The 26,794-nt window shown below is 32.1% G+C and overlaps 1 protein-coding gene across 2 annotated transcripts in view; it reads right to left on the reverse strand.

Moving 5' to 3' along the window:
- Positions 1-26,794, reverse strand: part of blot (solute carrier family member bloated tubules) — a 133,596-nt gene that overhangs the window by 48,735 nt on the left and 58,067 nt on the right. Inside the window, exon 1 of one of the 2 annotated variants that reach the window (XM_072541005.1) lies at positions 20,388-20,654. The exons of the other annotated variant lie outside the window; for it this stretch is intronic. Coding sequence (XP_072397106.1) covers positions 20,388-20,549 — 162 coding nt within the window. The 5' untranslated portion in view covers positions 20,550-20,654. Of the gene's footprint in view, positions 1-20,387; positions 20,655-26,794 lie in introns of those variants that run through there. 2 annotated transcript variants of the gene reach the window in all.

Genomic DNA, 26,794 nt, shown 5'->3' on the forward strand with positions numbered 1-26,794 from the left:
CTTTGAAGGCCAGAAGTTCCATGGAAGGACGGAATATTTTATTTCTAACAGTTTAGTGGTGCTCCTATTCCATTGGTTTTGCCAAACATCGTGCAAATTTGCTTTTAAGTAAGGCTTTAAATCTAAATGCACCGGTATATTTTCCATTTATGGACATCTACTCCAACGTGTGACGGTACCCAGGGAACTCTACTGTCAAATTGTTTTGGTATATACGGTATAAAATTAACTTAATCTGCTGTAATGCTGGATGAGAGGGATAAATCTGAGAAATTGATGTCAGACAACTAAGTGAATCAGATATTATAAGAGATTTGGGAAGTTTTTTTTTCTAGAATAAAGGTTAGGGTCCTAATTATGGTAAATAGTGCTGCTGTAAAAATACTTGTCTCAGGAGACAATTTATAGATAGAATGTTCGTGTGATATCACAAAGCATGCTCCTACTCTATTTATGGTCTTAGATGCGTCCGTGTATATAAGATGGTAATTTTTGTACTGTGTGAGAACATGGAGAAAGCAAGTTTTAAAAAAATTGGGTATCACGTTATTTTTGTTATATGCTGTATAGTTTAAGGTTACAAAGCAGAGAGGGAACAACCCAAGGAAAACATAAATTTATTTCACAGGTAGGATAAATGGGAGGTAGTTGAATATTAAAATCTAATAAGTATCTATTAGCTCGTTCATAGAAAGGTACAGGACCCCTATTTCTTTTTTGATAGACATCCTGAAACCTGTTAGCAATAGCATGATGAAGAGCTTAATTTTTTGGGTTAGATTTTATATTCGAGACATACAATAGAGTTAAGTACTTTCGTCTTATGTCTAAGGGTAACTCTCCAGCTTCACAGTGTAGACTGTCCACAGGACTGGTGCAATATGCTCCAAGAGCAAGTCTAACGGCTGAACTCTGAAGAGTATCCAAAGTTTTGAGCAATGCTTGGTTTGCGGAGTTATACACAATACATCCGTAGTCCAGTTTTGATCTGATTAAAGCTCTATATAAATTTATTAGAGTTGGAAAATCTGCTCCCCAATTTTTATTTGATACAGATTTCATAATGTTTAGTCCAGCTTGGCACGAGTCTATAGTCTTAGCGAGTGTATATGACTTGTCCAACTTAATTTTGAATCCAGTTGCATCCCTAGGAATTTTAAACAACAATATTACAATACTTGTTTACAACTGTTCTTCTTTTTAAAGTTCCATCTTCTATCGTAGGTTGGAAATCATCATGGCTGTGCAGACTTTGTTGACTGCCGCTCTAAATAGTTCTGCACTGCTGCATTCAAACCATTTCCTCAATTTCTTAAGCTACGATATTCTTCATCTTCCCACATTTAGCTTTCCTCGATTTTGCCTTTCATAATAAGTTGCAATAATGAGTATTTTGACCCTCTCATCACATGTCCTAAGTACCCAAGTTTTCTTCTTTTGATAGTCAACAGTATTTCAACTTCAGTTCCTATTCTTCTAGTAACTTCTGTGTTTGACAATCTTTGAGTCCATGATATTCGTAGGATTCTTCTATAACGCCAAAATTCAAAGGCTGTCAACTTATTCAGATGCACTTGTTTCAATGTCCATGCTTCTAAGCCATAAAGAAGAGTAGTGAATACGTAACACCGAAGCATTCTTAGGCGTAGTCCTAACATTACATCCCGACAACAAAGAAACTTTTTAAGTTTAACGAATGATGCACGTGCTATTTCAATACGTGTGTCAATTTCTTTGGTTTGCTCTACATTTGATGTTATCCGTGATCCGTGAAGTATTTGTAGATATCCACACTCTCAATTAAAGTATCTTCTACAATCAATTGGATGTTTGCATCTGCTGATCTAGTCATGATCATGCATTTAGTTTTCTTCAAATTCATCCTTAGTCCGTATCCATGACAGCATTCATTAAAACTTTGCATTCTTCTGCTTCTTCTTCTTCAGCCTTAAGTAATCCAACTTTGGACATGGGCCTCCCCCAAATCAATCCAGTGTTTTCTATTTTGCGCCACTTGCTTCCAGTTGTGTCCTCCGATCTTCTTAATGTCATCTGCCCATCTCATTTGTGACCTTCCTAACCATGGTCTCCATTGTTGTATCTCGTGGTTCCATCTTTTATCCTTCAGTCGGGCATTGTGTCCTGCGAAGCTCCATTTTAATTTGGCAGCATGTTCTCCTGCGTATTTTACTTTGGTTTTGCTTCTAATCAGTTTGTTTGTTTTTTGTCTATAAGTCTCACCTCGAGCATTGCTCTTTCCATCGCTCTTTGTATCTTTACTATTTTATCCATATTAGACTTGGTGAGTTTCCATGTCTGTGAACCATACGTGAGTATAGGGAGAATACACTGATCGTAAATTCTGGTTTTCAAATATTGTTCTCTTTTAGTGCTTTTCAAGATCCAACTCAGTTTTCCAAATCCTGCCCACGCTAATCTTATTCTTCTGGTAATTTCGGCAGTTTGATTTTCCTTGTTAACTTTCATTATCTGTCTCAGGTAAATGTATTCGCTTACTGTTTCTAAGTTTATGTCGTTCAACGTCATTTCTCTAATGTTCGGCGTATTTGTCATTATTTTTGTTTTTTCCAAGTTCATTTTAAGACCTACTTTTTCGAAGCTTGAAATAGTTGCGTCATCATGGTCTGTGGTTCTTCGAAACTTGTAGCGAATATTACGATGTCATCAGCGTATCTCAAATGACTCAGTTTTCTTCAATTAACATTTATTCCTTTATCTGCCCAACTGTCTGTCTTTGAACACGTCTTCCAGTCCAAATGTAAATAGCTTTGGTGAGATAACATCTCCCTGGCGAACTCCTCTGTTAATTGGTATAGCTTTGTGTTTTCGCATCTATTTGTATTTTCATTATAGCTTTCTTGTTAATATTATGTATGAGCATTCTGTATCTGGAGTCTATCCTGCATTGTTCATAGCTCTCTCTATTACCGAAAGTTCTATGGAGTCGAATGCCTTTTCATAATCAACGAAGCCAATGTATAAGTTCAAGTGATATTCATTGGCTTTCTCTATTAGCGTTCTGACTGTAAGAAGATGATCGGCTGTACTGTAACTCTTTCGGAATCCTGCCTGCTCTACCGGTTGAGAGCTATCGAGCTTGAACGTTAACCTGATAGTTATTAATCTCATAAACAGTTTTTACATTTGGGACAGCAGGGAGATGGGCCTATAGTCCTTCAGATCTCGCCTGTCTCCTTTTTTGAAGAAAAACATTGTCAAAGGATTCTATGTTAGGGAGTATTTCTGAGTTATCTTTCTCTAAAGATCTTCCTTCGCAGTGTTATCTGGGTACTTGTTTGAGGAATATAAATCACGGTAAAATGTTTGAGTAACTTTCAGGATTTCGTTCTTTTCTCTTATTTTTTTTTCCATATTTATCCTTCAATGAGATTATTATAGGCTTTCCTGTTTGATCTTAAGCATTCAGGCCTCGTTTTTTTTTTTATTATTTTTTTACCTTGTTTTCATTGTAGATCCTTAAATCTTCCTTTACTCCCTTCTATTTGATTATACAATTCTTTGAAACCATCGGTGTTTCGCTTTCCTTCACTTAGAAATGTGCGTTTCTTTTCCATCAACCGTTTTGTTCCATCACTTATTCTGTCTTCCTCATTTTTCGTTTTCTTTGCAGCAGTCAGTCCTGCTTTCAAGAGCTTTCGTTACATTTCTTTATTAATTGTGTTCATGTCGGAATTACCTTGATGATAATGTTCTACAAATTCTTTTCTTAAGACTTCTCTGTACTCATCTCCCTCTTGTCGCATTTTAGTTTGATATATCTGATTACAATAATTTTGTGGCCTGTTACTACTGGTTTTCGTCTGTTTAACAAGAATCCTTGCTCTTAAAAGGTGATGATCGATAGTTGCATTACATTCTGTAAATCATTGTAGTTATCCGTCATTATTACTGTATCGTCTAAAAAACGCGAGTTATTCAAAACTTTGCCTTTCATAGATGATATAATACCTTCTATTGAATCTGGGAGCTCTTGTATTAAGTTCTTTTATTTCGTTTTAGAAATATTAATTATCTAGTTGAACCTGTTTTAATTCCTTTAATATTCAGGTATCGTAGCAGCTTCTGATCATTAGCTCACTGGGATGATCTTTTCGCTTTGCTTGAATATGGATAAAGATCGCTGGTTTCTAATAAAACATATCTAATTGAGTACCTCAATATCTAATATCTCAGTAATATCGCTAATTATGGACTCAAATGACTGTTTAAATATTAAGTAGGTTTAAAACTTGTTTTTATTTTCTACTAAAGAATTTTTATATACAATGATGGAAACATTATTGTATGAGGAACAAAATAGCAACACTTTTAAACATTGTTTGCATTGTTTGTTTTTTAATATCTCATTATTTTTATACGGCTCACTGCTCAAGTTCACTGCAGTTGTCTAGAATGAAATCAGTTGCATCTATTAACACATTTTTTCTACTACTATCTGATTAATTTATTAAAGTGCTTTCACAATAAAATTACAATGTCGAAATAGGGAAATATGAAACATACAATAAAAAGATTGTTATAGAATTTAATAAAAAAATTACTCTAATGAAATACATTTATTTTGCAAACTACCCTTTTTTATTTACAATTTCGAAGTTATACTTCTATACGCGCGCTCCACGTTGGAACGTTGTATGGGAGTGAATCTATGAAATCATTACATATGTAAGATAATGAGTAAGAGAGAGACAGAAGATATATTTTCTCTCTCTTCCTCTCTCGAGTATAAAAATGTTCCTTTTGTATATATATTTAATATTATATATATTATATATATTTATATATATATATATATATATATATATATATACATATAATATTATATATATATATATAATAAAATATTTATTAATATTATTATTTATGTGATATGTTTTGTATTATTTATTAAATGTTCATAATTATATTAGTCTTTTGTATTTCAAAATAATAATCTCAATAAATCACTGTATAACCCAGAACTGTCAATTTTGAAATACGTTTGTGTCTTGTCCTCGGTAGTATAGTAGTCAATATACCCGCCTGTCACGCGGGAGACCGGGGTTCGATTCCCAGTCGGGGAGGACTTTTTTATTAATATTATTACATGGTAAATTAATATGCGTAAGTAGAAAAGTTATGTATATTATTGTCATTTTTAAATACTTGTGAATATTGCATTTTAATTTGTATTGTATTATTATGTTGCAGTGTATTGTATTGTATTTTTATATTAATAACAGAATAAACAATGAATTTTACTGCAGAGTATGTGTAAAAAAATGTTTGCATTCAACTCCTTTCATACATATATGAAAATAAAAATATACATTTTTATCAAAATATTGATTCAATCCTTCATTTACTATACTCCTATTACAGGTCAAATGTTGTTTATTAATTGTTAGTAAGTTGTTATTAATTCTGTTTCTCTTTCTGTTATGCCATACCTATAGCATTACATATGTAATGATTGTGCAGATTGACTCCCAAATAATTTGTAACGGCGAATGCGTGTATAGAAGTGTAACTTCTACCGGCAGTCCCACTGGACTGCCACACCCGTTTTATTTGTTGAAAAATCCGGGAAAATACCATTGCAAAAAGACAAGTTTATTAAAAATGTTGATATGTAAAGGTGATAGTATGAATAGAATTACTCTTTTTAACAAAAATGGGGGTATTTTATTAATTTTCCTATAAATAACTCATTCAGCTCATTGCGAATAATTGTAAAAAAAAAATAAATTTCATTGTGGAGCCGGTTCCTTAGTTCTATTGTGATGACTGGGAATTCTGGGAATATCTTTGGATAGAGAGCGTAAAATACAATTTCTTAGGCCAAAAGGACAATTTCTTTTTATTTATTCAGCTTCTTTTATCTTAGAAAAATTTTCATGTGGGTAGATGTATAGTATCCCTAGAAATCGTCGCAGAAAATAAAAAAAATATTGTCATTTATTAAATTTGAATGATTAACGTTTGCTTATATGTCAAAAAGTTTTTTATGAAAAAACGTTTACCCACAATTTTGATAAATTCGGGATATGGTGAAATGATTCATAACACTTTATTGATACCGATTCGAACACGGGAAGTTTAACGAATTTGTCCTCCTGGGCCATATATTTGGCCATTTAATTCAACAAAGCGATATCAGCTTTTGCTAAAAGATTTAATCTTTGACACATTTCGTATAGCCCAGAGGACAGAAAACGATATTACTAAATCGTTTTTGTTCATGGCTGCCAAAGCAGGTAGCAGGTGGCACCTCTGTACTAAGCCATTATAGGAATTAATATTAAACTCAACAGTCTTCCGGGTTGAACCGCATCGATTATCATTGCGCCGAGCTTTCGACATCCTATTAGATGTCTTCTTCAGGGCTTCCGAATTCTCAGTCTGCCGAGCCCTCAGACACTAATTCACTGATCACTAATCAATACATTACTGGTGCTGGAAATAGAGGACAGGTCATTTATACCGTCGATGGTGACGTGGCTTGGCTCGAAGAGGGTATCGAAAGCTCAGCGCAATGATAATCGATGCGGTTCAACTCGGAAGACTGTTTAGTTTAATATTAACTCCAGTAATAGTGTTAGTCTTAGCTCTAGGTTTAATTGTACTAACCGCGGAAACCTTTCTTGAGGAGTAACGGGTTACTAGTAAATAATAACAGAGTGAGGTTAACCGGGAAACAACCCTATGCCAAGAAAACAATAAAAAATGAGGAGAAAGAATGTAAAACTTACTAGCATAATTTTAACGGAATAATTGCTGTTGTTTCTAGAGATTAATCTTCTTATTTACCCCACATGGTATGTTGTACTGTAATCCTCGAAAATATCACTAAGTAACAGTGTCAACATTTTGCGTAGTTCTGACGAAGACCAAAAATTATGTGGCTAATGGTTAGCTAAAAATAAAATACACTCACTTTGAAACACTTGTGTTTATTGCTTTCTTAGCATAGGGATGTTTCCCAGTTAACTTTACTCTGTTATATGTATAAACAGTTCAGTAACAGCAACAGAGTTAGTAAAAGGTGTCCCAAAATTCACACAAGATTTAAATTTGCCGCCATTTGTGCAGTAAAATCTTGGTAACAAAAAAATAAAAACAGTTTGACATTTGACAAATTTTGTATAAAATATGATCGGAATATTGATTTAACTTTGACAGATGTTACAAGAGTAATTGAAAAATTTAGAAAGACTGGATCAATTGGTGATACTAAACACTCTGTTCGTCCAAAAAGAAACAGCTCAAATGTCAATATCGAAATCCAAACAGTGCGTGATAATGTTGCTGAAAGTCCAGGAACATCAATTCTGCATCGGGACAAGAATTGCATAATTTCAAGTGTATATAATTTACAGTGTATGTAATTATAATATATATATATATATATATATATATATATATATATATGTATATATGTATATATATATACATTATAATTTTACCAACAAGCAGTTACTCAATGGATTCACTCTTAAAAAGAATATAAGTATTTACCCCGAAGATATTGGATAGTTAACGGATCTACTTCTAGAACGAGAAGTACTTAGCAGTAGTTCCTCCACTGATAAACCCAATACAGAAATTAAAAATTTTTATTCAGATCTAAAAACAATAAAATCTTCTATAAGAAAAAATGAATGAAGAAAACAAAGAAACATCTGAAGACACAGCAGAAGATCAGGAACTGTCATGAAAGAAATCATCGTGCAGATATACTAGTAAAATTCTGCCATGAGGAAAAATTAGCAAATCTCAAATACATTGTTCAAATTACCCCCTTTACATCTAAAATTATCTCCAGGATCTAACAAAACAGTGAGAAACCAAATAGATAACATACTAGCCTAAAAACGTTACAGAAATGACATATTGTGCATAAAAACATACCCGCGTACGGACATTGGCTCAGACCACAATCCTGTAATTGATAATCAAAGATTCCGACTCAAGATATTAGTAAAGAAGAAAGAACCAGGACTAAACATCCAAATAGTCAAAAGCTCAGTCAAAAGCTCAATGATATTGTTAAGATATCTTCCAATATTTTAACAACACAAACTTGATAAAATCAGAGGAACTATCAACCAGGAAAAAGAGGATATGGAATCGACAAATTATGAGTTAAAAAAAACTAGGAGAAAGAAAGATATGACCACCAAAATCGTCGAATTAATGGGTTAACGAGAACATTAAAAACAGAGAACAAACACAATACCGTAAAGTATATGTAAGTATAAGTATATGTAATTATAATATATATATATATATATATATATATATATATATATATATATATATATATATATATATATATATATACATTATATATACATTATAATTTTACTAACAAGCAATTACTCAATGGATTCACTCTTAAAAAGAATATAAGTATTTACCCCGAAGATATTGGATAGTTAACGGATCTACTTCTAGAACGAGAAGTACTTAGCAGTAGTTCCTCCACTGATAAACCCAATACAGAAATTAAAAATTTTTATTCAGATCTAAAAACAATAAAATCTTCTATAAGAAAAAATGAATGAAGAAAACAAAGAAACATCTGAAGACACAGCAGAAGATCAGGAACTGTCATGAAAGAAATCATCGTGCAGATATACTAGTAAAATTCTGCCATGAGGAAAAATTAGCAAATCTCAAATACATTGTTCAAATTACCCCCTTTACATCTAAAATTATCTCCAGGATCTAACAAAACAGTGAGAAACCAAATAGATAACATACTAGCCTAAAAACGTTACAGAAATGACATATTGTGCATAAAAACATACCCGCGTACGGACATTGGCTCAGACCACAATCCTGTAATTGATAATCAAAGATTCCGACTCAAGATATTAGTAAAGAAGAAAGAACCAGGACTAAACATCCAAATAGTCAAAAGCTCAGTCAAAAGCTCAATGATATTGTTAAGATATCTTCCAATATTTTAACAACACAAACTTGATAAAATCAGAGGAACTATCAACCAGGAAAAAGAGGATATGGAATCGACAAATTATGAGTTAAAAAAAACTAGGAGAAAGAAAGATATGACCACCAAAATCGTCGAATTAATGGGTTAACGAGAACATTAAAAACAGAGAACAAACACAATACCGTAAAGTAAATAACAACATAAAATGTAAAATTACACAAGTCAAAGAGGTATGGATGAAAAAGATTGGATTGAGATTGAGCAACTACAAGACAAACATGATCTATTTAATATCGACAAACAATAAAAGAAGTTACAGGGAGTTCGAGAAAACGCTCATATATTGAATTACACAACGATAACAAAAATTTAATACATATCTCATCAGTAGGAAGAACAATAATTATGGACCAAATATATAAAGAAACTGTTTGGTGAGAATAACTTGATCCAGCTTGCAGCAAGAAAACGTAAACATATCTCACCCATAACAAGGCGAAATTTTGAAACCATAGAGTATTATAAGAATGTGTCCTATAGGCAATTTTGTTCAATAGTTACTCAGAATGCAACAGATGCGCGGTGTTAACAGATAGCGCAAAATATCTTCAATTTCAATTAAAAAGATTAACTAGAGAAGGCGACTATTTCGGTCTGATCAGTAAGGTGAATAAATACAAGATCATGGTCATGGAATGAAACTTGTAGACAAACCTATCTCTGAGAATAGAACAAGTGATATGACTGAAATAAATGGGCTGCTGGAGGACCTGGCGTTGGCAATGTTCCTGGCTGAAGAACATTCGTAATTGGATAGGACTTGATTCACATACACTCGTGAGAACGAAAAAAATACAGTTTTTTCTCGTCTTCAACAAGCGTTTTCCCGAAGATATTAAACTGAAATTGATTGTATCTATTCATCTTCAGTTTGACATAGGGCAGCATCAGTAGAATCTAATTCTACTTACTTTATTTGAACAGTAAATTTTCCTTCGTTTTGAAAATAACAGAAAGAGGGTCATTAACAGCTCTAGAGATTTCATACTAATGATCGGATTTTATTCAATTTTTAATAGGTAACACATAAAGGCTAGTACTTTCTTAATTATATGAATTTGTTATAGTCCATTTCCATCATATTGATAGCACATTATGTATGCAAATCCCTAAACTGTTGATACGGGTGACTCAATGAAAAATAGATATTTGTCAACAAGTTTACAGAAGTATATAGGAAAACAATTTTAAATTGAGTATGACCACCAGGTATGAAGGTTGAAGCAGAATAGAATACAATAGTTTTGAGGGTTACTAATCCCTAAATAAAGTTGCCAGTGTCGGAGTGATGGAGATTAACAGGTACTAATGAATTTGCAAGAAATGTAAGATGTTTATTTTATTGGTTATATATAAAATAATTTGTGGCCGTAACAGGGGCCGATTTGTAAAAAAATGAATATTATTTTAATCAAATTCCATTTCAGATTCACTGCTTTCTTCAGAATCTAAGGAATCTTCAACTCCAATGTTAATTATTACCGGTTCCAGCATTGCATCAGTCATATTATCCAAATTCCACATTTTATTTTCTTCCTTGTGAGCATGACTAACAGCATTTTTCCAGATAATCTCGTCTCCAACATACAATGTAATCTTTTTCAATTAAAACGGATTTTCTTCTATTCTTTTGCCAACGAAATCCCATCTCTCATAATTTCTTGTTGCTTATGATTGGTAACTCTTCGTTTTCTCTAATTAATGTTTGGATTTTGTCCAATGTTGGAAATTCTTTGTTAAAAAAAAAATGAGTGGACACTGCGTCTTATCATGTTTTTATGTATTTCTTCAATTTCCAAGGGTTTACTCCCTCCACTCTTCTTGGGAGATGAAACAGTTCCTCCTTTTCTTTCTTTTAGGAATCTATAAATTGTTGCTTCTCCAACCCCTGTCAAATTTGAACACATGTTAACGATTTCACGAACATTACTTAAAGGGCGTTGATGTACAAGTGCATCGTGTACATTTAATATTATATTTTTCTCTCTTAGACTGAAGGCACCTTTAAAACTACACTTAACCGGGATAAAACCTGTTGTCGGCGTCATTTTTAAATGCAAATAACAAAATATCGACAACAAAAACGTAGGTAAGTAAGACATGAACAATGTACATCTACAAACTAAATCACAAACCATACATACGAGTATGTATGGTTTGTGAACTAAATGGAAGATGCAAACAATTTCTAATTTATATTATTGGCATAAGCTGTAATGTGGCATAAAAACTACTTAAACTATCATTAGTGAAGCCTTATCAGTAATTCCAGGTAATCGTTCAAAGAAGGTATTCTTTTTGTGTCAGGCGATAACTTGTATAGAAAACAATAATCACCTTTAAATTACTGTTTACATTAATTTATTTCGTGAAACATTGAATTCTCTCGTTAATCACCCGTGTATAATATCGTGTGTCATATATACCGACGTTTTTTACGCACAAAAAAGGTATAGTGAGATTAGTGGACACTTATTTTACAGAAGATTTTTTAAAAGATAATGAATTGTTGACGGCATGTTAAAATATTATTTTTTTTTTATTTATTTCAAAACAAGTATAGGGTGACGCCTATGGTTTTTTGACCTGTTGAGGATTTGTATACATAATGTGCTATTAATATGATGGAAAAGGACTATAGTAGTGGTAGTCTCTGTATGCCATGCCCATTCTGTCATGTGACATTTTGTCTTTGCCCTCGTAGCATTGTGCCAACACAATTTGAAAAAGTTATGTGTAAAAATTGTCGCTATATATAAGATTCTATCGTTTAAAGATGTGGATATAACATTTCCGCATTTTCTGCATCTTAAACCGAGTTCACTGTTTTCACTATTCTTTATATTACATAATCTTAATATTCTTTTGGTCAATTGACCAAACATAAATACTAATATTGCTATATCTAAAGAGTTAATATAAGGAAAACCACTTTCCATTTCACTAAAGAATTCATTTCGCTATCACTTCGGCGACTCGTCTACCACGTTGCGCATTATTCCATTATTGTCTTATTTAAATTAAAATACTGTCCGTGGTAAATGTGCGTTTATTACTGTATAATGGAATGATTGTTTATTAAATTAATTCTTTTGTTTAGATTTTCTGCGTGTAATTAATGTAATAAACACCTTCTATATCATTAAGAAGAAAGTATTATATGTTATTAAAAAATATTTCTTGTCAAACAATATGATTTTCTATCTAATAAATCACTAATGGAAAGCAGCTATGTTTTCTTATTTTTAATTATTAGGGTATTAAAGTAGATAATAACGTATGGGGGCATATTTCCACGTGATCTGTTACAATATATGTAGATAATTTATTTAATTTTCTTTTTCTTCTTATATGTCCTCTCCACTACTGAAGGTTGGCAATCATTATGACAAATTGACAAATGTATATATATATATAGTTTGAGTTTAGTTCTTGAACCTTAATATATAATTTTTAGTGGATTTTCTTGGGCTTAGGTTCATAAAAAAATTGTTTTGATACTAAGACATTTTTATATTTTTTTCGACGTTTCGGCAGGAAATTCATGCCGTTTTCAAGAAGAAATGTGGATAAGCATGTAAAAATTCGGTGCTAACAAGTATAGATAAACGTCACAATTAAAATAATATTAAAAGCAAAGGACAGACCCACTAAGTCACTACATGTAAAAACATGCAAGAAATAAGCAATATTTCTCAAGAAAGCATAAACAAGGTTCTATAAGAATTTGTACAACGTTTGGGTTACTGTCAAATACAACAAGGGCTACAATTAGAGCATTTAAGATTAAGTCATGTATTAATTACTGGATTACTTTCAAGCTATTTATTATAATTTATTTATCATTTATTAATAAACTCCTGGACAAAATTAACGCACCACTTTAATTATTAATCTAAATATTTTCAATATGAACACAAAATAAAACTAAGTTACATTGAAATAATAATAAACACCTACAAATAAGTCCAACATGACTTTATCATGACCTTCATTTGCCTTATTGTTTCTTTAAAAATTTGTTTTTGCCGGAAATGCGTAGATAAGCTAGCATAACTCCAAATTGCAAAAAGAAAAAAATCAGTAAAGTAACATCAACAATAAATCCCTCCTCTACTTCTTATGACTGCATTTATGCGTCGAAGCATGCTTGATATCGAATTCTCAACAAAAGCTGGCGGAATATTCTCCCATTCTTCAATAACGGCCTCAAAGAGTTGGTTGTGATTGGCAATAGGGAGTCTACGACTTCGAATCGTTTTTTTGAGATAGTTCCATAGATGCTCTATAGGATTCATGCCCGGACTGTTAGGTGGCCACTCTAATAATGGAATATCAACATCATTTATGTAGCCAATAACCTGTCGAGCCACATGAGGACGAGCGTTGTCTCACATGAATAAAAAATTAGTCCAAAGAAACGGAGCAAAAGGCATTGCATGTTTGACAATAATGTGGTCTAAGCATGGACGTATAAACACAGACGCATAAACACGTCTGTGTTTATACGTCCATGGGTCTAAGTAATAATGAGCATTTATAGACCTCGTACGTATATGGGGATGAACTCCGTACGAGCTTCAAAAAAAACAAATTCCCCCCCCCCCCAAACATTTTAGAGCCACCACCAAAAGGTACTTTAGGAGAGATATATGCAGCTTACAAACCTTTATTCTCGCCTTCGCTAGACACAATCACAATAAAAAGCTTGTTTCTCACGAGCACTTTGCTTTAATCGGCACTTTTTATGAAAAGTTTAACTCATTTTTAGTCTAAAACGAAGTTTAATACAAATTATTGTTGAAACAGGACTATTATTAGCTTACATAACAACTGTCACTGTCAAACAAGGTTCATAGGCAACTTGTCGTACAGTAAATTATTAATAAATAAAGATTATTGAGAAAAATATGAGTGATGCGTTAATTTTGTTCAGGAGTTTATTATAAATCAATAAAAATTAATTTTCTAAGCTCATATCTTTCAAATTATATCCATTAGACCCCCAGTATTATACTTTTTATCGATCTAAAAATGTCCTAAAATACAGGGTGTTACATTTAAAAAAGAGCCGATGACGACATCACTGTGATATGTATTACCTTGTTTAATGAAATTTTATTGTAAGCTGTAGAACATTAAATTTAAAAATCAACTAGTTTTAGATTTTTTTAAAAAGGCTTTTCATTTAGGAAATATCGAATTTATTCCATACTTTACGGACACACTGTATACAGAAATTAAACAAAACATCCATTTATTATAATATAATATAATATAAATGATTTCCATCGCCGTCATCTTCACATGACCAAAAAATACATGACCAATTAACTGACGATTATGTAAAAAATAGTAAATAAATTATAATAAGCAATGTATTACAAGATAACTGTAAAATAAAACAATACATCTTGATTAGTTGTTTCTATTTTTAATAATGAGCTAAAATTAATCATCATATTTCATCGTTAAGTCCCAATTAAAGATAATGATTGATTGGAAAGATATTGGTACACAGTATTCGATACAATTTATTTATTAGTGAATAAATAAAAAAAAGCAAAATGTTCCCAGAACTTATATTGTTGTTTGTTTTAGAATGGAAAATTTTTATATTGTTTTCCAAGCATTATTAAGACCACACATGTGCACACTCATATATATATATATATATATATATATATATATATATATATATATATATATATATATATATATATATATATATATATATATATATATATATAAAACAATTTATTAGTATGTTGGAAATATCGGGTATGTGGTCTATATTAAATAAAAATCTTTGTTTTTTCTAAAGCTCAATATTTCGCCATTTATTTAATAGCTTCATCGGGAGTAACTGTAAAAAACAAACATTTCAAAACACTGACGTACACTTAGATTTACAATACTTACAGAAATTAAAATATTATACAGATAAATAAAATTGAATATTAAAATAACATTATTGCTGATGTATCTGTACATTTAATAAAATGCATGTTAAAATTTAAAATATCTTTGAGCACGTTCGTTAACAATAAATAAGATGGAACAAGTAAAAATTATTTCAAAATGCAAAAAATAACAATGTAAGAAAACATTAGAGGAATAGTATTTCTTTAATTAATCATTAAGGCTAGTTAGTATGAATAATCATTAAGGTGAGTGTAGTTTTAAATTTTGTTTAATATATTGCAATATATGTTGCTTAATTGCCCCGTGTCTGTTTTATAATTTAAAGTTTGTTTATTTTTGTTAATGTGGTACATCTCCAAAAATAACCTACTTTTGTAATTTTCAGTCTGAGCCAAAATACGAGCATTGTTGTAGTCTAACAGATGGCCGGTGTTTTTGTAGTGCTCAACAACTGCACAAGAATTTTTTCTTAAGCGGCAATCACTTTTATGCTGTGTGATACGTTGTTTTAGCCACTGCGATGTATGGCCAATGTAGATTTTTTCACATCCCAGACACGGTATTTCATATACCACATTACTCCTATATAAGGTTGGTACTGGGTCTTTAATTTTAGAAAAAAGTTGTTTGCTATTTATGGTATTGTATTTAGCTATATTAATATTGGAAACATCTTTAAATATGGATATGACAGACTGAGTTAGACCGTTAATAAAGGGGAGTTTTTTGTATTTGATTGACTCATTGTTAGAGCCAAGGACAGGACCATCATAGAAATTACTGCTGTAAATGAGTTTTTTTAAAATATGTTTAGGATAGCCGTTGTTTCGAAAAATTTTGTATATGTCCAGATTTTTGTGTAACAAATTATCATCAATAATGGACCTTACCCTGTTTTTCATACCCAATACTGTATTATATTTTTGACGAGTGGTGTGGTTTGAAAAGTAATTCATATACCTGCCCGATGCTGTTGGCTTTTGGTACCAATTCGGTAGATTTCGACTGCTATCTACACGTTAAATCAGATACGTACAGCAAAAACAGAATATGCCCTAATATTAATCCCTGAGGGACACCACTAGCTACTTTACGTGGAACACTGCAGTCATTTTCCATTTTGACCGAAAAAGTTCTTTTAGAGAGGAAGTTTTCTAACTACAATAACAACTCACCACGCACGCCGTAATGTTCTAGCTTCACCATTAATTTTTTTATAGCTAAAGATAAAGTTCATTCATTAAGATAGAGAGGGAGTTTGCTAGTTACAGAAAGATTCAGCAGAAACCCGTGTTGAGAGACTGAAATAACATGTTATTGAAACTTGAATATGAACTGTTCACATGACATGTTAACATGAACTTTTACCGGTCGATAATTAGTCGAAAGGAGTGTATTTCCACTTTTATATATCGGTATTAATATACCAGATTTCCATGAAGTTGGGATTAAATTTGTTTGCAAAGATTTGGCCAGTAAAGATGCTATTGGAGCCGCTAAACTATCTACACAATTATATTTTCCGATCCAGGAGATATAGTAGTCTTTAAAGAACCTAATACTATTTTAACCTAATACGCTTTATATTTCTAAAAACTTTTTAAGTTTTGAAAGCATATTAAAAATAATATTGTGCGTAATATTTAATTCGGTTATTGCTTTTTATATTTGATAAATAATAGACCGCAAAAAGCCGAGGATTACTGAAATATTTTAAGATAAAATTTTGAGGTTATAATGATCAATAATTGTAGCGCTTGTTCCCAAGATCTTGGTACTGATGAAAAGCAAATAATAGCATGCGACAGTTGCCGTTCAAGGATACACATTGCAGAAAAATGCTCTGGCTTGTCCACATCCGAGATACGGGCAATTATTTTGCAGAAACGTCTACTTATGTACTTTTGCGCTACCTGTCGTGATGCATTTGAGAGTGTTCCTATGTTTGTGCGAAGAAGAAGATATCACCAGTCTCAACGAAAAGATTACATTAATGGAAAAGAGCAATTCACAGACAACAGAAAATTCAGTTTTTTATGAAGTACAACAACGTATAGATAGAGCTCAAAATCTTATGATTTATAAAGTTCCTGAATATAACTCTAATGTATTAGCTGATCGCATTAGCTATGACAAATCTCAGGTGTGTGAGGTCTTTCTTTTACTTGGCTTACAGCAAGAGGAATCAACCCTATCACGTGTTATTCGAGTTAACAAAGTGTCTAGTTACAATCAAGCTAGACCAGTCAAAGTTATATGTAATGCTAACACGGTGAAAAGGCTCTTAAGTCTAGGCTCTTAAGCTTCGAAATACTGTTTATAGAATCTTAAAGGATCAAACTAAGATGAAACAAGACGCTTACAAGGCAGCTAAAAAGGAACTAGAGGAAAGAAAATCTGCAGGCGATGAAAATTTATGCATTTATGCAGTGGTGTTCCTACAGTTTGTTAAGTTAAACTACAAAAAAAACTAGTATATTTCCCATTAACAGTTTTTTATCAAAATTTTACTGTGATTGTGAATGTGAATGTTTCCTGCTGCTTGTACAATATAATTATTTTAGTGGAGAGTAACTTGAATAATAACATAACTGATTGTAAAATTAAATGTGATAGTTTTAGTATCTACAGGTGTGATAGATCCCAGCCAGAGAACCAGTGCAAAGTTGAGTGGCGGTGGTGTACTAGTGTTTGTTGACAAAAAGCTAAAATCACAAGCCATTAGTATTCGTGAAGATCGGGTTGAGCAAATATATATCTTATGTCAAATTAATGAAGTCAAGTTTGTGGTCGGTGGTGTTTACATACCTCCACAATCACCTCGCGAAGTATACAACTGGCATTGTCAAACTGTGGAAAATGTTGTTCTACAATACACAGCACAACATATGTTTTTGGTGATTACAATCTTCCCAATACATCATGAGAGAATGATGAGTTTGGTGTAATGGAGCATTGTGCTGCAGGTGGTCCAGCTGCAAATATTGCTCAAGTCTTTGGTTTTTTAAAATTGTATCAACATAATAATATTCCCAATAATCGTAATGTATTTTTGGATTTAGTTTTTTCTAATGTTAGGGAGCTTAATATCTTAAAAGTAAGTGATCCCCTTGTAGATTCTAGAATCCATCATGTGGGTTATGAATGCTGCTTAAACCTCGATGTTGAAAAAAACAAATAGAAATAAGTTGGTTTATGATGAGTTGTTTTACGATTTTCGGAATGACGATTACATTGCGCTTAACAACTTCCTTGCTTCCATAGACTGGTAGGTATGTATGGTTAATGATGTTAAAGTTGCTACAAAATTATTCTACGAAGTTCTCTTCATAGGAATTGATTACTTTGTGCCATTGAAGAAATATAGAACGTCAACTTTTCCCAAGTGGTTCTCTGCTGATCTTCGAAGACTGACACTGGCGAAAAAATATGCTTACTATATTTATGTTAATTATTGTTCTGATGATGACTATATTAGATTTTCCCACCTAAGACCCAACTAAAAACCAATTCAGTAGAGATGTAAATTGTTGATAAACATTCCATTATGTATTCTGACAGTAAGAGGCAAATATGAAAACGTATCCTCCGTGTCAACTGTAAATGTGTTAGAAAATGTTTCGGCAAATAATTCACAAACCTGTTCTTTTAATTAATTTCACCATTAGATTTTTCTAATAACGTGAAGGTTTATAACCTTGACGATATGTGATAGGTTATGTTTTCTCTTGCACTACTACATTTTTCAATAAATTCACACATTGATTTGGCGAGAGACGAAAAGAGTGAAGGGTCAGAATAAATAAAATGTTTGGTTTATAGATGACAAGAAGATGCATACCAACTTGATTAAAAGATAAGTTTAAATATAAGAGATTCAATACCTTCTAGATTGTGGCCTACAGTACTTATCTTAGATTTTTTAAAGAAGCCATTATGAAAGTAAACACATACTCCGCTTCCAGCACGATATTAACGATCTTTACGCTAAATCGAATAACCATTAAGTTTTACAAAAGAATTAGATATTCTGGGACTTAACCAGGATTCTTTTCCAGTGAAAATGTGAATATCGGAATTAGAAGATGCAAATGACAGTCAGCAAAGGAGGATGGTGTGTTGCAGATGATTAGTGATGATTAGTATTGCTTAGAAATGTGGCTAATAAAGGTAAAATATCGATGATAATTTGAATCTAATTGCTCTTTTATATACCGGTAATCGAAAAGGGGAGAATACACAGAGAAATAAAAATTAAATGTTGTGGATGATTGACACATATTATAAGAAAAAAAATCTGTTACTACTAGAATATAGAACGCACAGACAGGGAGAGAGCAAGTGAGATAAAGGACAGACAAACAAGCTGGGCAAAATTTACGGGAACATGGTGCCACATGGTGCCTTCACCAATGTGCAGACGGCGCGCATGTATGCCATTGATTATACCACAGCCACCTACATTATACACATTTTTAAAATGTGTTTTTTTTTGTCGGTAGTGCACCGAATGATTTAAATTTACTATCAGGTTGTTGGATAAGGTATTCTTCAATTATAATTACATTGGTTCACGAATATATAAACAACTAAAATATCATACAAACAAATAAAAATAATGGTTGGGTAATATTTTTAGAAATATATGTTGAAGCATATAAGATTTTCTATATAATTATCTTACAGATATAAACCAAAAATAATATAAGCCAGATGAGAGTCCACTTAAAGTAAGAAAAGGTTAAAATTTCTAAATCATGTAAAATATCTTCCAAAAAATCGAAAAATTTTAGTGAAGAACTATTACAATGAGTTGAACTATGCCATTGCCTTATGTGTCAGGAAAAACCAGGGTTGTGCGTTGGAACATGTTTTGGAAATTTTCACGGGACCTAAAAGTATGTTACTTATAATATATTAGGTTTTTTTGTTTGTATTCGAGTATAAAAACATTTTAAATCTTCTCTCTGCGACATACATGTGCGCCAAGCGTTCCTTGTGCAAGTACCTTTATCTTGTACTTGGTGGCATACATGTGAGCCATTTAAAATTTTTTTGTTGTTTCACTATATTATGATTAATAATTACTAATAAACATTTATTAATTACCTTATAGGAGTTTTATAAATATATAAGTTTCAGTTCAGAGTATAAGTCTCAGGATCTGACATCCGCACTCAACGTGTTAAAAGAGACATTAAAAATCTATAACAAATACAAATCACAAAAGCAACATATTTAAACAATTAAGAGTCACAATGATTTTATATGCACAATTATTTCGTTCGCCGTTTTTTAAAAGAATATGGTTCTTAATAATAAGAAAATTCATCAGAAAAAAAAAATCTCAATATTTTTGTTTTTGTCTTATCTCAATGCTCTGTCTTTTAAATTGCAAAATTGTTTTTCTTTTAATACTTACTGTTGATTTGAAGGTAGTCTGCCAAATTTCCAAATTTCTCAGAATGGCTTTTAACCTATATGTCAACATATTCACAGTGGTAAATTTTTTTATATACTCCGGAGGCCGCGGCGAATTATAGTGAAAATTCATAAATTTTCCATTCTCGTATTCTCTGTACATATTTATTAAAACCGAAAAAGAAAACGCAAATCAAGAGATCGCGGTTCGGATTTCTATTAGAGAAGATAAACTGAACTGGCGCGTATCCACCTGATTACTGGAAATTTTTAACATTGAACATTGTACGAGTATCTGCACGATATATTCGAAAAATTAGCGATGTGTAAAAAACAGGTGCCTGCTTTTAATGGGGTTTCATTTAATGGTATCATATTAAATGGTATCACACATAGGCGGATTTTCATTGAGGTTAATTCGGTTCAGGCGGCTAGGGTCAATTAATGGTTCTTAGTCATTTCGAATCATTTCGTGAAGGACCAGCGGGTTGAATACGCTAGGTGTGATAATTAGTGCATATGATTGTTAAAATTAGCGATTTAAAACAGTATGATCGGTGTGCAATGTCTGACAATAAGAAAAGTGATAACACACGTCCTTAATAAAACTTACAAAAACTAAATTAAAAGAACTCATTATAAAGATATAACTGAATTAACAGTACCATTAAAAAAACCTAAACATTTAGATGAGGAAGTGGAGTTGTTTCTTCAAAATATACAAACATCAACATGCGAAAGTACTCCCACTCTAAGAAAAAAAGTAAAATGAAACACCTACTTAAAAGAAACTAAAAAATGAATTAAAGAGAAAAAAAATAAAAGAGAAAATAAGAAGGAAGTAGCAACAAAGCAGAGCTGCTCAAGATAACACAAATTTGTACAAGGCTACTCAAAAACTTAAAATAGAGATTCAAAACAAAAAATAAGTCAATTAGTCCTTGCCTGCGAGAGTTGACTTTTTTTTTGAAAGCAACAAACAGGCAAAAAAGACCAATAACCCATTCTCCATCTATTAAACTAGAAGGCGGCAGCTGGAGTAGAAACAATAAGCAAAAGGCAGAGAGATTTGCCATATATTTAGAAAATACATTGAAGCCGCGTGAAGATCAAATTAATGATCAAATATTGCTACAGCCTAATAGACAGAAGAGAGAATCAGACCAACATCCCCGAAGGAAGTAGCTGATGAAATAAAAGATAAGATAAACTTGAAGAAAGCACCTGGATATGATCTAATCACTGGAGAAAAACCTGCCATTAACCAACATAATCAATGCTGCATTTAGATTGAGATAGGTCCCAAATTTATGAAAAATAGCTAAGGTTATAACTAAACCAAAACCAGGGAAATCACTAAATGAAATCATAAGCATAATTTAGTAGAGTAAGTTAAAGAATAGTTATTAATTGGTCAAATGTGACCAGAATTCAGTGTTTTAAACATTGCTTCAGTAAATCACTAGACCAGCATTTCTGTGTCTGATTGACCTAAAGAAAGCGTTTGCCAGAGTAAGACTTAAAGATGTAATCCATCTTCTGTATAATAGAGAAGTTCCCATAAATATTATAAAAACTATCGAAAACATCTACCAAAACAACAAAATGGAAATCAGAATAGATGGACAACTTACAGAACCTATAGAAATAGGCAGCGGAATAAGACAAGGGGATTCATTGAGCACCATGCTCTTCAATTTGATCATGGACGAAATCATCAAAAGCGTTAACAACACTGTCTAGCTATGGAGACCTGAACAAAGAAGTGAGAAATCAAGTACAAAAAGCAAATAGACTGGCAGGATGCCTTAATAACACTATATGGCGAAACAGACACATTACCACTGAGATAACATGACCAATAACTGAGATGAAGTCAAGAATTTATAAAGCCAGTGTAAGACCAATAATGACGTTAGCCTCAGAAACAAGACCCGACACAGCCACAACACAAAGGCTACTGGAAACTGCAGAGACGAGAGTACTGAGAAGAATGACAGGAAATACGCTGAGAGATCTAAAGAGAAGTGAAGACATTAGAAGAAAATGTAACGTACAGTGGATAAATAAATGAACTCAAAATAGAAAAAAATAATGGAATAACCACATCAGTAGAATGGAGAAGACCCGTGCCGTCAAAATAGCAAGAGATAAGTCACCAATCGGCAGAAGAAGTATCGGACGACCGCGCAAAAGACGGAGTGACAACCTTCTATAGAGGTATTAATCCGCCAATGAACAAGCAGAATTGCTTATGAGGAAGAAGAAGAAAAAGAAACCTTGCTTAGGGGTTTAATAACAAAGAACTAATTAAAAGTACCTACCTATCTTGGTATGATGTTGCATACAATAATTACAGCACAATACCATATAGCAAGGTAATTGATATAGGAGAAAAAGGGAGTGTTACGCTAGGCCGATTTAATAGTGACGAAACTAGTTTCGCCGCATAACAGTTGGTACTGAAAAATTTATATGTATAGGTTAAAATGAAATGAGAAGACAAAACGAGATTGTAATGAGATGTGTTGGGAAGACAAATAATGTGCGCAATACACATTTAGGGAGAAAAAAGGAATATGAGTATAATTAATATACATCTATCCGAGGAAAAACATAATAAAACAAAAGACTTATTTTACGAGCAACTAGCGAACGAATATGAACATTTACCAAAACACGATACAAAAATAATAATTGGCGATTCAAATGCAAAAGTTGAGAAAGAATCTATGTATAATATGGTAGTGAAAAGCATAGTAAGCACAAAATGACAATTGATAATGGCCAGGAAGTAATCAGTTTTGCGATGGAAAAAGGTATGATTGTAAGAAGTACTCAATTGGAACAAAAAGAAGTACCTAAGCGAACGTGGATGTCTTTAGATGAAAGGACAATCAACTATATTGATCACGTATTGGTGAACAGAAATCACACGAAACTATTATGAAATGTAAGGAGCATGAGGGATTAGAAAGGATGCACATGAAAGGATCATATTCTAGTAAAAGCTACAAGAGAGATGTTATAAAAGAATAAAGAAACGGAAATTAAGGGCAGAGACAAAAGACGATATGGTATAGGAAGTTAATGAAAGAAACAAAAAGAAAATATAATATACAAATGAAAACTATTATCTCTAGAAGAAGGCGAAGATAAACTAAGCATAGAACAAATATGGCAAAGTAGAAAAACGGTGATTATCATTGTCTATGCCTGTATCCATATGCGGGATACAAATATCATTCCCATTTACCCATGTCCTGATCAAGCGTCTCCCCCTTAAGTCTTCCTCTTTTACTTCTGCCAGGAAGCCGCAGATCAGCAATTCTTCGTATTGGGTGATTAACGTCTCGACGTTGAACATTCTCAACCCATCTTAACCTATTCTCCCTCATATTGGCATCAATCGGTAAAACCCCTAGACTTCCCTTGATATATTCATTCTTAATTTTATCTTTTTTTTTTTGTTACTTCACTTATCCAACTAAGCATTTCAGCCACATGCATTTGATGTTTTTTCTTTTTAACTGCCCAATGTTCAGTTCCGTAAATCAAAGCTGGTCTTATTGTAGTTTTATAGAATTTTTCCTTCAGTTCTATTGAAATCTTTCAGTACACCACTCGCTTCATTCCATTTAATAATTATTCTAGCGTATGCATCTCCATCTCTTTCCCAATTATACTGTAATACCTATCCTAGGTATTCTATTAATCATCTCATCATTCAAAGTTATTTTATTTGTGATACCTCCATCTTTGAATGAGCATTATTAATACCCTGTTTTTGTCCTACTAAGTTTTAAACCGTTTTCGTCAAGAGCCTCTCTTCACTGTCCCAGTTTGTGTTTTAAATCTCTTTCACTGTTTCCTACTAATACTACATAATTAGCTTATACTAAGGACTAGTGAATGTTACCCTGTTGGTCCCTGCTTCGCTGTTATATGATCCAACATTAATGAGAAAAAAAAAGAGGGCGATAATTATAGCAAATGATGAAATCATTCCACAAAAGAATGAAAATGAATAGTGTTTTAATATCGTCATCGTCATTCTGGCTTTGCAACCCTACGTGGGTCCTAGCCTCCTTAAGAATTTATCTCCAGTCGTCCCTATCCATCGCCTTCTTCGGCCTAGTCCGTATTCCCATATTTCTCATGTCTTCATCGATGTTATCAGGGAACTTTGTTCTGGGTCTTCCTCTTCTTCTCTAACCAATGGGTCTATCAAGGAGCGTTTTTTTCCAGGAGCGTTGAGCTTTTAGCAGACGTTCTATCCTAATATGTTTTATAATATTACGATTCGTCTTCTCCACATTCCATTGCCATTCACTGCTCCATATATTCGCCTTAGTACTTTTTTTTTTGAAACATCTCAACATGTTTTCATTACTTTTTGTTATAGTCCAGGTCTCTAACTATGTCTACGTTTCGCTTATAAAATTATCTGTGAGATATTGTGCACATTAAAAAGAATAATTTTCATAGTTATCAAGATTCTATAATAAAGAAGACTTTCTAACAAAAGGATTATGGAATAATAAAAAGTATTAAACTCCAAATTAAGGAATGCTGTTTGATTGTAGTTTGTTATTAAATTAGACAAAAACCTATTTCTTTGTTTTAAAATATATACGTAAACCATTTCAATTTCTGAGATATTTAAGTTCGTGATCGTACAAGTTATTTTACAATATTATATACAAAATTAATATTTCAATTACGTTTAACACGTTTATTAAACTCAAATTTTGTTTTTAATATAGTCAAATATTTTTGTTTACATCTGTTTAATTTCCTCTTTACCTGTTATTTATTTTCAAACCATATCGTTAAAAAATATTGGTTGTGTATTATGTATGTTTATTTTGGCGTGATATTGACCTCTTATACTAAAATGATTGTTGATATATTTGGAAGAAAGGTTTTTGAACGACAATATAAACATATTTATATTTTTTAAATGCATAAGTAAACTAATTAAACATATAGTTTAAGTGCAATATACAATATAATAAGATTCAGAAAAAATGATCATAAAACAAATAAAACTTTAGCGATATTATAGACCAGAGAATTAAGCAAATAAAAATCCTTTTTCATAAATTTAGTGATAACAATATGCAATAAACAAAATATGCAAATAATTAATCGTCATTTTTTACTTATAGACAATACATAAACAATTTCAGATCGCTATTTGATTTTAAATACTAAAAGTGAAAACCGGTAAATTATAGGGATAATTTTTCGACTGTTCTAACAACCATTCAAATTTCGTCATTTGGTGTCATGTGGAACAATTTCACCCAATCATGTCAACATTAGACTGATAATTGCATTAAGTGCAATTTTCAATCCCTATGACAACACGATCGAGTTTGACAAAGACTAGAACAACACAGAACCTACAACAAGATTATAAATATTATGCGTGGTAATAGATCTTCTATAGTAGAGAACAGCAACGAATCTAATGTTAACTTAAATTTTAATAATTGTACTTTCACCAACTGTACTTTTAATAAATAAATGTTTCGTTATGTTGAGTTATGATTTTTTTTTTTCGAAAAATTATCGGCCGAATATCCCTCGGACATTGATGAATGCCTCATAATTTCATGACAAATTTCTCAAGCTCGTTGCTTGGTAACAGCACGAAGCCTTACCAAGGAACGAGCTATCGATTGTCATGAAATTATCTCGTCTGTTATCAATGTCCTAGGGATATTACTACTGATAATTTTTCGACTGTTCTAACAACCATTCAAATTTCGTCATTTTGTGTCATGTGGAACAATTTCACCCAATCATGTCAACATTAGACTGATAATTGCATTCAGTGCAATTTTCAATCCCTATGACAACACGATCGAGTTTGACAAAGAACTAATGTTAACAAATTTTAATAATTGTACTTTCACTAACTGTACTTTTAATAAATAAATGTTTCGTTATGTTGAGATATGATTTTTTTTTTCGAAAAATTATCCGCCGAATATCCCTCGGACATTGATGAATGCCTCATAATTTCATGACAAATTTCTCAAGCTCGTTGCTTGGTAACAGCACGAAGCCTTCGGCTTCCTGCTGTTACCAAGGAACGAGCTTTCGATTGTCATGAAATTATCTCGTCTGTTATCAATGTCCTAGGAATATTACTACTGAACAGTAACCCAATTTTACTGAAAAAACATATACAATCCTTTAAGCTAAGAGTTTGTAAAGTTATTTTTGTTAATTGGTTGATTAATTATTGCAAAAATAGCTTCAAAAGTCAATTTTTTGAAAATTATCAATAAATCTTCTAAAAATGCACAAAAAATTTTAATTTCACATGATAATAAGGACAATGTCACATGTATTCAGCTATAAAAATTTCAAGAAGTGAAAAATACGATGTCCTAC

This window comes from Diabrotica undecimpunctata, chromosome 8, assembly GCF_040954645.1.
Source record: "Diabrotica undecimpunctata isolate CICGRU chromosome 8, icDiaUnde3, whole genome shotgun sequence".
In the NCBI taxonomy this organism is placed as follows: domain Eukaryota; kingdom Metazoa; phylum Arthropoda; class Insecta; order Coleoptera; family Chrysomelidae; genus Diabrotica; species Diabrotica undecimpunctata.